The sequence below is a fragment of the Durio zibethinus genome, chromosome 28 (genome assembly GCF_047325235.1).
Source record: "Durio zibethinus cultivar Kanyao isolate XHJ-2024 chromosome 28, ASM4732523v1, whole genome shotgun sequence".
Classification (NCBI taxonomy): domain Eukaryota; kingdom Viridiplantae; phylum Streptophyta; class Magnoliopsida; order Malvales; family Malvaceae; genus Durio; species Durio zibethinus.
Genome location: NC_143189.1, coordinates 4,737,718 through 4,753,561, shown reverse-complemented (window position 1 = coordinate 4,753,561; position 15,844 = coordinate 4,737,718). Strand labels below are relative to the sequence as shown.

At 27.1% G+C, this 15,844-nt stretch overlaps 1 protein-coding gene across 1 annotated transcript; it reads left to right on the top strand.

Moving 5' to 3' along the window:
- The first annotated feature begins 10,836 nt into the window (after positions 1–10,836).
- On the top strand, positions 10,837–14,753 carry LOC111280994 (AP2-like ethylene-responsive transcription factor AIL1). The gene is made up of 8 exons (XM_089756981.1): positions 10,837–11,256; positions 11,523–12,156; positions 12,266–12,348; positions 12,649–12,737; positions 12,849–12,922; positions 13,033–13,083; positions 13,318–13,394; positions 13,737–14,753. The coding sequence occupies exons 1-8, from the start codon at positions 11,097–11,099 to the stop codon at positions 14,303–14,305; spliced, it is 1,737 nt and encodes a 578-aa protein (XP_089613107.1). The 5' UTR covers positions 10,837–11,096; the 3' UTR covers positions 14,306–14,753.
- The last annotated feature ends 1,091 nt before the right edge of the window (positions 14,754–15,844 follow it).

Sequence of the window (15,844 nt, the reverse complement as noted above, 5' to 3'; positions counted from 1 at the left end):
CAAATCTCTTAGCCTAGTATAAGCTCGTAGTTTGGAACATTATGGCATGCTGGATCTTTTACAGATTTCCATGGGACGTGCTCGTCTTTGATTCATAGGAAGAAAGAGACGTGTTAAAATAGTGGTTGTAAAGTCTTTAATGATTCGGAATCATTCAAGTCAAATATGGCATGATTTGTCACATGCATGACAACATTTTCTTGGTCCTTTAACACTTAAAAAGAGAGAAATATCACATGCAATGTGAAAGGAAAGAGCTCATATATAATCGATTGGGTTTGAATAGATAAATATTAAATTTGAGTTTGAGTTTGGTTTGAAATTTAAGATTTGAAATTCGATTTAAATTTAATTTAATTTTTATTTTTTAAATTCGAGCTTGATTCGAGATAAAAATCGATTACTCAAGTTCGCTCACTCGATTAATATATAAATATAAAACTCAATTTTCATATTCGATAAAAATTTGATTATTTATACTTAAATTATAGCTCAAGTTTGAGATGTTTTTTAATTAAAATAATTAAAATATATTTAAATATAACAGTTCGATTAATTTTACGAATTATTTGAGTTTGGTATCAAAATACTCAAATTCAACTCGATCGACAAGTCGAACTATTCAAACTCGAGCTTGAATAAATAATAATTGAACCAAATTCAAATTTTATTCGAATCGAATCTAAATAACTTATGAGTACTAATATATCATTTATATTTTTAGAGCATATTTTCATCATTTTTTATAAGTTTGATTAAAAGACATTCATATATATGGGTTAAATAAAAAACAAAAATTAACCTATTTTCTTTTTTTTTTTTTTTTTTGCATTTTTAATATAACGGAGGATAGTGCAGCTTTTGCAATGATGTCACCATGAACCATGTCCATGTTTTGCGATTGGGAATTTGGGATGTTGGGCTGAGTGGTTTAAAGTATTGAAAGGCTTGCTGGCTGGGTAGTAAAAGAGGGTCCAATTTATAGCAACCAAATAGCACAAAACCCACAAGGTATAATTTTATTATGCTTCTAAAAATAGAAAAGACAATGAATTACACCTTTCACTTGAGCACTTGTTGATATTAACGTAAGATCATAGAAGCTCGGCCCAATGTACTTTTTATCGATGAGAGCTCTTGGACATGGATGCCAAAATTTTGCTCCTCAACGATTTTTTATATGGACATAATAATCTAATCTAGAATACGATATTATGGTATAAGATAAAAATAATTTAAAAATATAAAAATAATATAATTTAAAATTTTTGTAAAAAAAAATTATATATGAATTTAATAAATTCAAAAGATATGTTTTATATTTTCATGTCGATATAATTTTTATATAAAATATGAGATGAATATATAAAATTTTAATATTTTACATTATATTAATATAATAATTTTTATATCTAATTTTTTATATTGGACTAAAGATTCGAACTTAATTATTTGAAAAAAAAATCATCAACAATTAAATTAAGATGTGTATTTCATAATTTCAAGAAAAAAGAATGAGTATTCTATAGGTAAAATATTAAAATTTTTTCTATGAGATTAAAAGATTGTCATATTTTTTATTATATTGATTTTTAATTTTTTACAATATATCTTAAAAGATGCCTCCATCTAATCATAAACTTCAACTATAATATATGTTAATAGACGTGAGATAATATTACGGAACAAGTCCCGTCATGCATAAGTAAAAAAATATGAGTTTATCACCTAACAAGTTTGGAAAATATAATTTTTTAAAATCAATTAACATTATATCATATTAAACATTTAACTTAAAATTAATTAATTAATTATTTTAAATTAACAATTATATATTCTTAATAATTGTTAAAAAAAATAATTTTTTGTATTTTAAACTCTTAATTGTTTGTGAAGACAATATTATATGCTAGAAAAATAACCCGGCTACGTCCAAGTTGTAAATTTTTTTATTTTGATGAAATTTAAATTTTTAAATTTTTTATTCAATAAATTAAAAATTAAATAATTTTTAGTATTTTGTTGGGTTTTTATTATTTATTTTTGAAAAATATAATCTCTTGAAAAAAAAATTGATACTCTAATTGTATCACTCAAATATAGTTGGATAGGTGTTAGCTTCTATTTTAAATGAGGGAGACAACTTTAAAAAATTTATATATATTAAATTCAAATCCAATAATAGATGCATGATAATCTAATCTATCGATACAATATGTACTTATTATCAATATTGATTGATAATTAAATTCAAACTCATTTATCCATGAAATTAAAGGCCACTAATATCATCACCCATTCAATTTAATTTTTTTAAAGAAAAACAATCAATAATTTTACTATGGTAGGAGGGGTTCTATAATAATTTTGACTAATGATAATAGGAAAGCATTTTCGTAATTATGACTAGAAGGGTATTATAGTAATTTTGATAAATTATGGTATGAAGGTATTTCAATAATTATGATAGGATAAACATTATAGTAATTTTAATTTATTATAGAATAAGGGGCATTACAGTTACTTTAGACATGTGTCGTTCAATTGCCAAGTAATCAAAAAGGCAATATGGTCATTTCTAAATGAACTACTTTCATATTATTGTATAAATGTTAAAATTTAACATGTAATTATGAAGTAATTAAAAGACATTTTTCTAATTATGATAAAAAGGGTATTATAGCAATTTTGACCAATTATAATATTAAGGGTATTTTCAAAAATTTTATAGATTATGCTCGGAAGTCTTAAATATTATGCACGGAAGTCTTACAAATCGTAATATCTTTAAGTGCTCCTCATATTAGATGCATTGAAACTTTGAAAATTTAAAATCTTTTGCCTGAAGGTCTTATAAATTATACCAAAAAGTCTTAAAGATTATGCTTAAAGGTTTTATAAATATTAACATCATTGAATGCACCTCATATCAAAGGAGTTGAAACTCTGAAAATTTAAAATTTCTAAAGAAGAAAATTAAATGTGTGCATCAACATATTATTATTCACATTGCATACATATTTTTACAAAAAACATTTCTGAGCCTCCGAGGATGAATTCTAAAGTATTATGAAAAGTAATACCTAAAAAATCTTACAAATATTACTAACGTATTGAAATATTTTAATAATTGTTTTAATTTTTTCAAAATTTTTAAATTTTTTATTATTTTTTTGTTATTTTAAATATTGTTAATGATATTTATGCATGATAAAATTTTAAATTTGTTAGAATAAATATTTGATTTTTTTACAATAATAAAATAATAAAAATAAATAAATAAATAAATAATGAAATAAATTGTTAAAATTTTTGATAATTTTGTTAATTTTAAAATAAACTTAATAATAATAATAATAAATGTAAGGGAAGAAAATTTTTATCCGACGATGAGATCAAAGGTACTTTGAGCAGTGATACTTACAAAATCTCTAGGTGAGAAGTTTTTTTTTAAATACTACCAGTGCATTGGAGTATTTATAAAAAGTTTTCAATATAATAAAAAAAATTTTGTTATAAAATAGTAAATAAAAATTAATTAATTTGTTAAAAATAAAATGATAAAATAAAAAAGAGGAAAAAATTTTTTTTATGACGGGCTTCTAAAAATATTTCAAGTAGTGATATTTTATGAAATCCCTAAGTGAAAAGATTTTTTTAAATATTATCAATGTATTGGAGTATTTATAGAAAATCTTCAATATGATAAAATTTCTTTTTTCTTCAAAAATTTAAATAATAATTTAATAAAAAAGGCAATAAAATTTCTAAAAGTAAAATAAAATATGTGCATCAATATATTATTATTTGCATTGCATGCCTAAAATTTTTTTCGAAAGGTGAATCCAAGCCTCTGATGATGAGATTCTAAGATATTTCAAAAGCAATGTCAAATAAATTTTTAAGTGAAAAAAATTACTGTCAATGTTACCAACGTACTGAAATATTTTAAGAATTATCTCAATAAAATGACTCTAATTTATTTTTCTTGAATAAAATGAAATAACACAAAAGGAACAATAAATACAGAATAAAAATAAAAAAAAAACAAAAAAATTTTGATAAATAAGAAAAATCAAGGAGTTTTTTGGAATACTTTAATTTCATCCTCAGAGGCTCAAATTTACCTTTCATAAAAATAAACTTGCAATACGAATAATAATATGTTGATGCACATATTTTTTTTTTTTCTTTGGAAATTTTAGTTATTTTTTTTTATTTAAATTTTTGAAGAAAAGATGAATTTTTATCATATTAAAGATTTTCTCATACATTAGTGGTATTAAAACTTTAAAAATTTAAAATGTTTTACCCGAAGGTCTTAAGGATTATGCCCAGAGATCTTATAGATTGTGTCTAGAGGTCTTAAAAATATGTTTGGGTGACAACATAATTGGACTTAACTCTTATCTTGTATCATTTCTTTTTTTTTTTTTTCATTTTTTCAACAATCCCTCTGCTTTTTGTAGATCTTTTTTTTTTTTCAACTTTATACCTTTTCATTTCTTTTCACAAAAAAAAAAAAAATTCAAACAATTTGGAACCAAATGAGCCCTTTTGAACTATGCGATCATATTTGAAACATCCTATGTAACCTGATTTTTACTGTCATAAAAACTTTGAGTGAAAAATAATAAAGGGCATCAGTCACAAAAAAATAAAATAAAAAGATGCCTTTTATCTCATTCTCCAATAATTTACTTTTCTAACCAAGTGATCATGTTTAAAATAATGAATGATCATCTTTTTTTATCCTTTTTATATAGAAAAATTATCCACTTATTACCCATTTTGAGCCTATTAAATTTTTTGTTCCAAAATAAACCCTGACCAAGGATCGTCTTCTACATTGGGGGTAGAATAAAGATGTTTTCAAAAGTCTAACTTCAAAGAAAGTGTTTGATATTGAGAGCATTTAACATACATCTAAAATATGAGAGTTTGCGGTAAATAGTGAGCAAGGCTTTAGTTGGAATCTAAATAACTCAAGAAAGTAGCTAAAGTTAAAATCATGTATTTCCAAGAAAGAACAAAAAAGAAAAGCATGCACTTCAGAGATGAGAATCTTAGGCAAATAGTGAATGAAATTTTAGTTAAACAAAAAAAAAAGATTAAAGCAAAGAAAATAAAAATATGTACCTAAAAGATGAGAATTCATGGTGAAAAATGAATAAAATTCAGTCAGAATCCTACGTAAAACTTTAAGAAAGTAGAATGTTGAAGTTAAAGTTATATGTTTCAAAAAAAAAAAAAAGAACAAAGAAAGAGAGACATATGACTTTTCATTTTGAGAATGCTCCATTAAATCCTTGGCCTCATTGTCCTGAATAACATATTTTAAGCCTACTTATCCGTTCTTTTAGAATCCCAAACCTTGACCTATATTACATACCTTAAAATTTTTATTTTGATCGAATGTGAATACTTGAATTAAAAAGTTATGTCCTTAAAAATTTATATGTACTTGTTGGTATTTGGCAAGATTTCACCAAGTTCTTTATTGTTAGAAAATATAACTCTAAAGTAAAAAAAAAAAAAAATAGTTTAGAGCTAAAGTCATTCTTAAGGCCTAAAACAAATTTTAGAGTTTCATGGTTCTATCCAAAATAAAAAATCTTGATACAAAATCTTTTGAAGGGTCATAACCCAATAAAGACTTTGCATTTCATCAAAAGGTGAGAATAAAAAAAAAAAAACCAACTTTTTTCTCTTCCCAATTCTTATTCTAAAAATAATGGCTAGTTTTAACACACATTGAAGTATCATTTTTTCAATAGAAGAAAAATATTTTAGAAAATTATCTATTTCATTAGCCCAAGAGAAATCTTTGCAACCCTCGATGAGCTTTTCATAAGAATTGCCCACCAATGAAAAAATTGTCAATTACCCTTATCTACAAGCATTTCAAATAGTAATCCTCAATTTTCAATAGATTCAAAAGTCATGAGTTTTAAAATTTCTCATTGATTATAAAAATACTTTATATGAGGCAATTTTGTGATCACTTTTGAAAAGTTCAATGATTATTTGAACATTTTATACTTAATACTAAGTTTATTTTTTTTCATGAAAATTGAAACAGAGATCTTTTGAAAAAGAAGCAAAAAGAGTCTTCGTATTTGTATCACGTGCATTATGGGAAAAAACATTTGACTTACATGCTACAAAAAAAATCACATTAGCTTCGCTTGCACGTGCATTATGAAAGAGACATTTGCATCCGTATGTACATTATGAGAAAGAACTTGAATACATAATAAAATCTTGAAAAAAAAGAAATAGATAATAAAAGAATAGCATTTTCTTAAAAAATTTTTTCTTTCTTTTGACATGTATTTCATTCATATTGCAGTTATCTAAAATTTGCATTTTCATAAAATATTTTAGAATAAAATGAAAATTTTTTAGCATTATCTAACAAGCATAAAAAAAAATAAATTTTCAATAATTTAAGTTTTTTCTTAAATTCTTTGGTTATTAGCTAAATAAAAATTAATTTTTGAGTCATAGTCATTCTGTATAAAAGTTAGACTTTTGTAGACGTCCTTATTTTACCTCCAATGTAAAAAATAATCCTTGGTCAGGGTTTATTTTAGAACAAAAATTTAACAAGCTTAAATGGGTAACAAGTAGATAATTTTTTTATATGAGAAAGATAGAGAAAAATAACCTTTCGTCATTTTCAACATGATCACTTAGTTGAACAAATCATTGAAGAATGAGATAAAATGCATCTTTTTTATTTTTGTTATTTTAAATTTTATTATTAATATTTATGCATATTAAAATATTTAAATTTGTTAGAATAAATTTTTGTTATTTTTATAATAATAATAATTAATAAATAAATATAAATAAATAATGAAACATATAGTTAAAATTTTTGATAATTTTGTTAATTTTAAAATAAATCTTATAAAACAATGATAAAACAATAAGAAAAAAATTTTATCTAATGATAAGATTCTAAAAGTATTTCAAGTAGTGATGCTTTATGAAATCTTTATGTGAGAACATTTTTTTAAATATTACCAATGTATTGGAGTATTTATAGAAAATTTTTAACATGATAAAAAATTTTTTTTCCTCAAAATTTAAATAATAATTCAATAAAAAAGTTTAAATTTGCTAGAATAAATTTTTTTTGTTTTTATAATAATAATAATAATAAATAAATAAATAAAATAAATAATGAAATATATAGTTAAATTTTTTAATAATTTTGTTAATTTAAAAATAAACCTTATAAAATAATGATAAAAAAAAAGAAAAAGGAATTTTTATTCGCTGACGGGATCCTAAAAGTAATCAGTGTAGTGATGCTTTATGAAATCTCTAGAGCGTTGATCAAACCATTGATCAGTTCAATTCAGGTAAAAAAAATTTTTTGAATTTTTTTAAATTTTATTATTAATATTTATAAAAAATTTATTCTAGCAAATTTAAACATTTTAATATGAATAAATATTAATAATAAAATTTAAAATAACAAAAATAATATAAAATTTTCAAAAAATTCAAAAAAAATTTTTTTACTTGAACCAAACCGATCAATGGTCCTACTTTTTTTCTTTTTTTGCAAAGCATTTTCATTTTATAACTTTGGACATTAATTATGTGGGACTTTTATTTAAACAAATGCATAAAAATAAAATTTCATTGAAAAATCCAAAGTTAAGATGGTGGCAACAATTTACTTTTCGTAAAAATATGCATGCAATGTAAATAACAATATGTTGATGTATACATTTTATTTTTTTTAGAAATTTTATTATTTTATTTATTTAAAATTTTGAAGAAAAGATGAATTTTTATCATATTTAAGATTTTCTAAATTTTGGCGGGGTTTACTTTTAATTATAGTTATAAATACATAATTTAATAAGAGTATTGAAATATTTTTGTCAATTATGATATGAGAAATATTTTCATAATTATAGTAGGAAGGTCGTTATAGTAATTTTAGCTAATTATAATAGGAGGACATTTCTATAATTATAATAGTATGAAAAATTTATCAATTATGATAGAAAGACATTATAGTTTTTTTGGTTGATTATAGAAAAATGGACATTGTAATAAATTTGTACATGTGTCAAGCAATTAGCAAATAATTGAAAGGGTATAATTGTGTCTATTGTATAATGATATATGCTTTCATTATATAATTATAGATAAGACATAAGGGGTATTATAGTGATTTGATATTTATAAAAAAAGTATTTTTATCGTTTATAGGAGGGCATTGTCATTTTTTTTTACATATGTCTAAGTAATTAAACAAAAATTGAAGGGGCAAAATTGTTATTTCTTTGGTATATTACTTATATATGTATATTTATAAATGATATGTGGCATTATAGAAATTTTGATCAATTATGATAGGAAGAGTATTTTTCTAATTATAATAAGAAGGGCATTTATACAATTATGGTAGTGAAGGCGTCATAGTAATTTTGTCAAATTATGATAGGAGGGGCATCATTGTAATTTCAAGTAATTTATTGTAAGAAGGTCATTTCTATAATTATGGTAAGAAAATTATCTTTTAGGACACGTGTTAGCTCTTAATCAAAGAACCATAGGGGCAATTTGATAATTTGAATGAGATTAATAGTTTAATATGTAGTTAATTTTATATTATATTAAATTTTAATATATGTAATTTAAAAAGAGTATTATAGTAATTTTCAAATAAAATTTCACACATTAAATTTATATAAAACGATGACTAGAGATGGCAATGGGTTAAGTCTATGTGAGTTTTTTCTTGTCACGAACCCAATCCGATTTTATATGCCTAATATCAAACTCAATATTAAAATATTATTTTTTATTTTAAAACCCATATTGATATGACCTGAAATTAATAAAATATTATTTTTAAATATAAAAAATTATTTTTAATATAAATTATTGTTTTTTAAAATATAAATATAAAAATGAATTAATATAAAAAAAATAATTAAATATAATTAAATAAATAATATATATATATATACCAATTAGGTTAGGACAAAACGGGTTTGCCTAAAACCTAAGCTCAACTTAAAAAAAAAACAAAATCCTACCTAAAATTCGACTTAAAAAAAATTGTATAGGGTCGAATTGGGTCGAAACCTATCAAATATGGGTTGGATTATCAACCCTAATGATGACAAATGTATTTTAGTAATTTAATATATGATTAATTTTTATATTATTATGTTAAAATTTAATATGTAAATTAAAAAAGGTATTATTATAATTTAAAAAAAAATAAATGTCAACTTTTTATGAAGCAATTATAAGGATATTTTTTATAATTATGGTAAGAAGCATTATAGTTCTTTTAAGCAATTTTGATAAGAAGATATTTTTATAATTATGATAAGAGAATATAATATCAATTTTGGTCAATCATGATAGTAAAAGCATTTTTATAATTATAGTATAAGGGATATTGTAATAATTTTAACAAATTATAAAATCATAAGTATTTTCGTAATAATGACATAAAGAAATTATAATAATTCATCATTTATAAAAACAGTATTTCTGTCATTTAATATATAAGAAATATTATAACACATTTATAAGAGAGATATTTTTATTATTTAAGAAAAAGGAGGTATTATAGCATTTTATTATTTAAAAAAAAAGGATTTTTTTATCGTTTAATACAAGAAAGGCATTGCCGTCTAAAAAATCAAAAGGGTAAAATGGATATTTCAACGAAAATTACTATCTAGATATTGTATAGACATGCAAAAGATTAATTTAAAAGAAAATCAAATTACATTGTAATCACATCGTAGATTACAATAATTACATTAACATTAACACTATCCCAACTCTTGTAAATTTTGTTTTTAAGGATTGCTAAAACAAATTAAACATGGGCAGTGAGTAGAGGTGGAGAAAGATTTATATGAAAATTTTAATTGAAATTCGTGAATATTTTTATTATAAATAATTAAATTAAAATTAAAATAAAAAATAAATTTAATAAATTAAAAGGTTTGTTATATAAATTAAATATACAAAATTTTAAAAAATTTTAATAAATTTTGATATATATTTTTAAATAGATATTTTTAATAAAATTATTGATAAAATTTTTTCTATTGAATAAGTATTTATCAAATTTGAATTATAAATAATATTTTTAAAATTTTTTACATATTATTAATTTTTATATTAAATTTTATTAATTTGTCAATATAAAATTTTTATTAAAGTTTTTATTAGATAAGTTATTTTGAGGAAGAATTAATTTATATTTTTATAATCATTGGATTTTAATATATAGAAGCGATGTGATTAAATAATGTTTTTTCATTTTCACTTGTCTGTCTTTTTCTTTTGGTTTATTCAAATTAATGATTTAAAAAATATAAAACTAATTAATTGTATAACAATATAAATTGATCCTTTCCACGGGTCCGTGTAATCTTGATACTACGCTCCTGTAGTATGTGCTGCTTACATTACATGCCACCAGCTTTACTTGGACCGATTGTTGACAAAAGCTCTAAAACTTTTTTAGCAGAGATTTGCTGCTTTTCAAATTTCCCCTAGACCAAGGCTACCTAAACTCCTGGCGGTCCATCAAAATCCGATTTAATTTTAGTGAATCATCAGTGTCGAAACTTGAAGAATCCATGGATCATCGTTGTAGCAAATTGGAGGCCTAAATGCTTTGGCCATATCCCAATTTCATTTTTGTCACCATAATAATATATATATATTTATGTGATGGCCACCTCTGCAAAAACTGAGAAGGAAATGAAAGAGACGGCACGAAATCCAACGCATCCATTAGCAAAACAGATGCAGATGCAGTGCTGAGAATATAAGATGAGAGAAGAGCGTTGTTTGTGTGAAGAAAATTTTCTAGTTTTTTGAACTCTGAGCTCTTTCACCACCCAAAGTCACGGTGAAAGAGAAGAACAGCACTTATAACATTTTTATAGAGAGACAAAAAAGACAAAGCTGAAAGAGAAAGAGAGAGTGGGAGAACTGCCTCTCTATTTTTTTGTGTGTTGTTTTTTCGAGAGAAGGGTGTGCAAAAAGAGTAGTAGATTGTGTTGATAAAAGAGATCATCATCACCATCATGAGTAATTGGTTGGGGTTTTCTCTGACTCCACACCTTAGAATCGATGAAAGCTTTGGCAGACAAGACCATGGAGGTTTCTCCTCTGTCATGCCTTTGCGTTCTGATGGCTCTCTTTGTGTTGTTGATCCTTTTCGTCGCTCTTCTAATGGCGCTGAAGGTTTTTTTGCTTCATTCTTTCACTAATCTTTACCTTTCTATATCTTTCACAATGAAATAGTATCTAGTAAACCATATATGTTACTTTAACTTTGCTCCATGCATGTTCGCTTTCAATGGTTAAATTTTGGTTGCATGCGAGGAAAAAGTCTCTTTACTCTCATCTTTTTCATTTTTGGAGCTATAAACTTGAAAAGATCGAATAACAAGAAATGGGTCCTCTTTTTTTTTTTATTTTTTATTTCTTTTCCCAACTCTGATTTGCAGATTGGAGATATGAAAATGGTATTCGAAGTGCAAATGAGGAAGGTCCTAAACTTGAAGATTTCTTGGGGTGTTGTTACTCAAACTCTCCATCTGAGGAGACCAAAGCTTATTGCCAAACCCAAGAAGACCAAAACCAAAACAGTATTTCTGCTAGAATCAATGTCAATGTAGCTCCAAGTTATAACGGTAATGGGGATATGGAAACTGGAGAGAATTTCACAAATCCATCTTCTTTGATCCAAACTTACCACTTCAACGGCAACCCTCAAACCCTAATGGCTAGTGATCACAACCTCCAACGGTGTGATCCAAACCCTAATCATAACCAAAACAATGGCATGTACCATGTGCCTTTTGAGAGTGCAGCTTCAGTTTCAGGGTTCAAGTCCTGGTTGAGAGAAACTCCATTTTCTGGAGGGAGAACTTCAGGTGAAGCAAGTAATAATTGTAATTTTCAGTCGCTCTCTCTTACCATGAGCCCAAGCTCCCAAAATGGGTTGGTTGCAATTGCACCATTGGAACTTGTTGAAAACCGTAAACGACCCGTTGGAAGGACCCTAGCCAGAGAACCAGTTCCTCGCAAATCTATTGATACTTTTGGTCAAAGAACCTCTCAATATCGTGGTGTTACGAGGTATTTTTGCCTTCTAAATTTCCTTGTTATCGGAATTTCAAATATCGAGAATCTAGTTCTTTTCCCCCTTTTTTTATTGTTGTCTATTTGTGCATTGAAAACTTAATAGGCATAGATGGACCGGAAGATATGAGGCTCATTTGTGGGATAATAGCTGTAGAAAAGAGGGACAAACAAGGAAAGGGAGGCAAGGTGAAAGCAGCAAAAATATTCATTTCAATCACTGTTGACTGTTGTTTTTCTCCATTTTTTTTTTCTGATTCTTATTTATTTTTGCTTATGTTTCACTCACTTTCCTGGTTCTCCCATCCTTCGATTCTCTGCAGTTTATCTTGGTAAGCGAACTCCCATATCCTTTTGCGAATCTCTTCTTTATTGAACATTTTAGGAGTAACTTTTTTAAAGTATTTAACTATAAGAGCAATGAAACATTGGGTTCTGTGCAGTTTTTTCAATCGTTTTATTCTTTTTGTTTAAAATGTGGATTATCAGGTGGTTATGACAAGGAAGAAAAAGCAGCAAGGGCATATGACTTAGCTGCTCTGAAGTATTGGGGTCCAACAACTCATATAAATTTTCCTGTAAGTTTTTTGCATTGGGCTTTAACAGTTGGTTTCATGGGCAAGTACCGAGCAGAATCATTTATATATATTATAGTACAAGAAAGTAATTCTTTACTGCTGTCCTTTTAGTTGATTACTTATGAGAAGGAGCTGGAAGAGATGAAGAACATGACCCGTCAAGAATTTGTTGCTCATTTGAGAAGGTACAAGTCTTTTATGAGTCTTCTCCATTTAAATTCAAAGATAAAAGGAAAAAAAAAGAAGACAGACAAAAGAAGTTGCAACATTGATTAACATATTACTCTTTTGACAGGAAAAGCAGTGGTTTTTCAAGAGGAGCATCAGTGTACAGAGGAGTGACAAGGTAATGGCAGAAAACGACCTCAATTATAAAGTTTTCCATTATTTACTGCAATTATGCAGCCTTTTCAATTCCATAGTAGGCAATAATAGGCAAACAATATTATATACATGCAGATAAATCTCAAGTATCAAATGTGTATATTCTTGCTTGGTATACATTATTTCAATGGCCATCCAACTTTATATCTATCAATCTTTCCTTTTATGTGTCAAGCTCTTTTCTGTCTTTGGGTAGGCACCATCAGCATGGAAGGTGGCAAGCTAGAATAGGAAGGGTTGCTGGAAACAAGGACTTGTACCTTGGAACATTTAGTAAGCTTCAGTACTTCCTTTTTTTTCCTCTCTTTTAACTTTTGTTTCAGTGTTTAGATTTTGCCATGTCTCAACATCTCTCATGACTGTTCAATTAATTGAGTTATTATAGACTTTGAAGTTAATGATTATAGGTTTCTAGTTCAATGGGGTTAATAAATAGTGTTCTCCCAGTTGGCAACAATTTATGATGGAATCAGTTTCAGTTTATCTTTCAATTCCTGCATTAAGTTTCTTTACCAGTTCCACCAGATCATGTCAGTAACTTTTGTTTTGCTGTCAATTCCCAAAGAATCCTAACTGTGATATACATTCAATAATAACTTTTGTTATACATTATAGCCACACAAGAAGAAGCTGCCGAAGCTTATGATATTGCTGCAATTAAGTTTAGGGGGACTAGTGCAGTGACCAACTTCGACATAAGTAGGTATGATGTAAAGAGAATTTGCTCAAGCTCCACTCTTATTGGGGGTGACCTTGCAAAACGCTCACCAAAAGAGTCTGCCTCCATCGCTCTTGAGGATTACAATTCATGTAATTCATCAACAGCTGCTCAACCCCTGCTAGCTATATCAAGTGGTGAAGCATCTGATGAATTGGCTGGCATGGTCTGGAGTGCAAATTCAGATGATCAGCAGCAGCATCAAAGTAATAACACTAACAATGATGCATCCTTGGCAACTTCAAATAGCCGAAATTCCTCTAACCCCCAAAGTCCAAAATGCTCAGTTGGATTAGCTAGTGATCAGTTTGGCATTGGTGGAGACCACTCTCAGGGTCAGGGCTACTTATTACAGAGTCCCAAGTACGAAGATGGCAACAATGGGACTGAGAATTCAAATGAAAATCGGCTAGGCAATGTGGGTTTAGTTCACCAGGTCCCAATATTTGCACTTTGGAACGAGTGATCCACATTAAATTGTTCAAGAACTTCAGAGACGCTAATTGATGAAGGAAAAGTGGTTTAGTTTCAACTTAGAAAACTAGCTAGAAAGAGGCTAGGATATGTCACACAGAATATCATGGAATTCAATGGTCGTAGGTCTTTAATTAGTTTCAATATGAACTAACTGTTCTCTTACCTTATCAAAAATCTAATGGAAAGATAAGGCCTTTAGTTTGTTATTTTTGCCGCCTGACTCCATTTATCAATACACTCTAGCTAGGAATCTAGTCTAATAAAGTTGAAAGCAATGGAATATGGAGCTTGAACCGAAGGCCAGCAGAGATGCTACCTGATGATCTACCAATCATTCTTCTGTTTTTTTTAATCTTTTTCAGCGGTTTAGTTGGTCTTTTTTTTTTTTTTTTTGAATATTTTGGTTCCTTTTTAATTAAAGAATGGGATTTTTGGACATGAAAAAGACAAAATTAAAAGGTAAAGGTTAGAGAAAAAGCAAAGTATCGCCTGTTTGGGGAGCATGCTCAATTTCATTTCAAAGTCATTCAGCTATCTAGCAAATGGTCCTTTTTCTATCACAGACAATACAATCACAGGCTCACAGTACCTCTACTACAGTGCTTGTAGGGAGAGAAACAGCAGGCCGACCAGCCTTTGATTGTGTAATCTGAAATCTTTCACTAATTGTAAAAATTTTGGGATTGATCTCGCTTTCATCCGAAATAAGATTTTAGTCTTCACATTAACAGGGTAACGGCGGAAGATTAGTGTTTTAAACCTGTTAGAATAGAAGAGAGATATAGAAGTTAGTCATTATGCTAGTAGTTAAAGAGTCAAAACTGGATACCCTCTGACTCAGATTTGAGAAAATTTTTTTGCCTTTGGAACTAAGCTTTGACTCGTTTGAGAACCGAAGAGAGAATTGAAAGCCTGCTTGCTCTGGCTGGTGAAACAAAAGGGTTATTCCTTAACTTGCGTGCCTTTGTGCTGTTTGCGTCTCTCTCTCTCTCTCCCTCTGTGTTCTAGCTAACTCGACGCCCTCTTCATGCCACGAAATCGAACCTCCAACCAGGTGACAAAAATATCTTCTATGTGGGTTCCGGCTGGCTCCTCTGATTTTTGCCACGACGGTGAAACATTGGAATCACCATTGTTTTGGTCCTACTATATACCAATGAATATAGTAGGTTTATTGCATTTTTATATTGTTTGGGAATAAAAGAAAAAAAGCTTCTGTTTTAAACCTGAAACTCTGTAAATCAAGTGCATGAGATAAGATCGATAGAAAAACAATAAATATTGCAGAATGGAAAGATGGAAAACATCGGGATTTCGGTGATTTCACTTTGCATACCAAAGTTGGAGAATATTTACGGACTGAGAGGGTGTTGCAGTGAGAAAATTTAGAGATAGATTCGGCGCAGAAAGGGATCAACATAAATCTAGCAGAACAAAAAAAAAAAGAAGAAAAACCTGGCAGACTTGAACATTCGCAAGAAGAAAATAAAATTCACAAGACAAGATACTTCATGCAGAGACATTTCCC

Coding starts and splice junctions, on each gene's coding strand:
- LOC111280994 (XM_089756981.1), top strand. CDS start 11,097: ATGAGTAATTGGTTGGGGTTTTCTCTGACTCCACACCTTAGAATCGAT. Junction 12,923..13,032: donor TTTGTTGCTCATTTGAGAAG/GTACAAGTCTTT, acceptor CTCTTTTGACAG/GAAAAGCAGTGGTTTTTCAA. Junction 13,395..13,736: donor CTTGTACCTTGGAACATTTA/GTAAGCTTCAGT, acceptor TATACATTATAG/CCACACAAGAAGAAGCTGCC.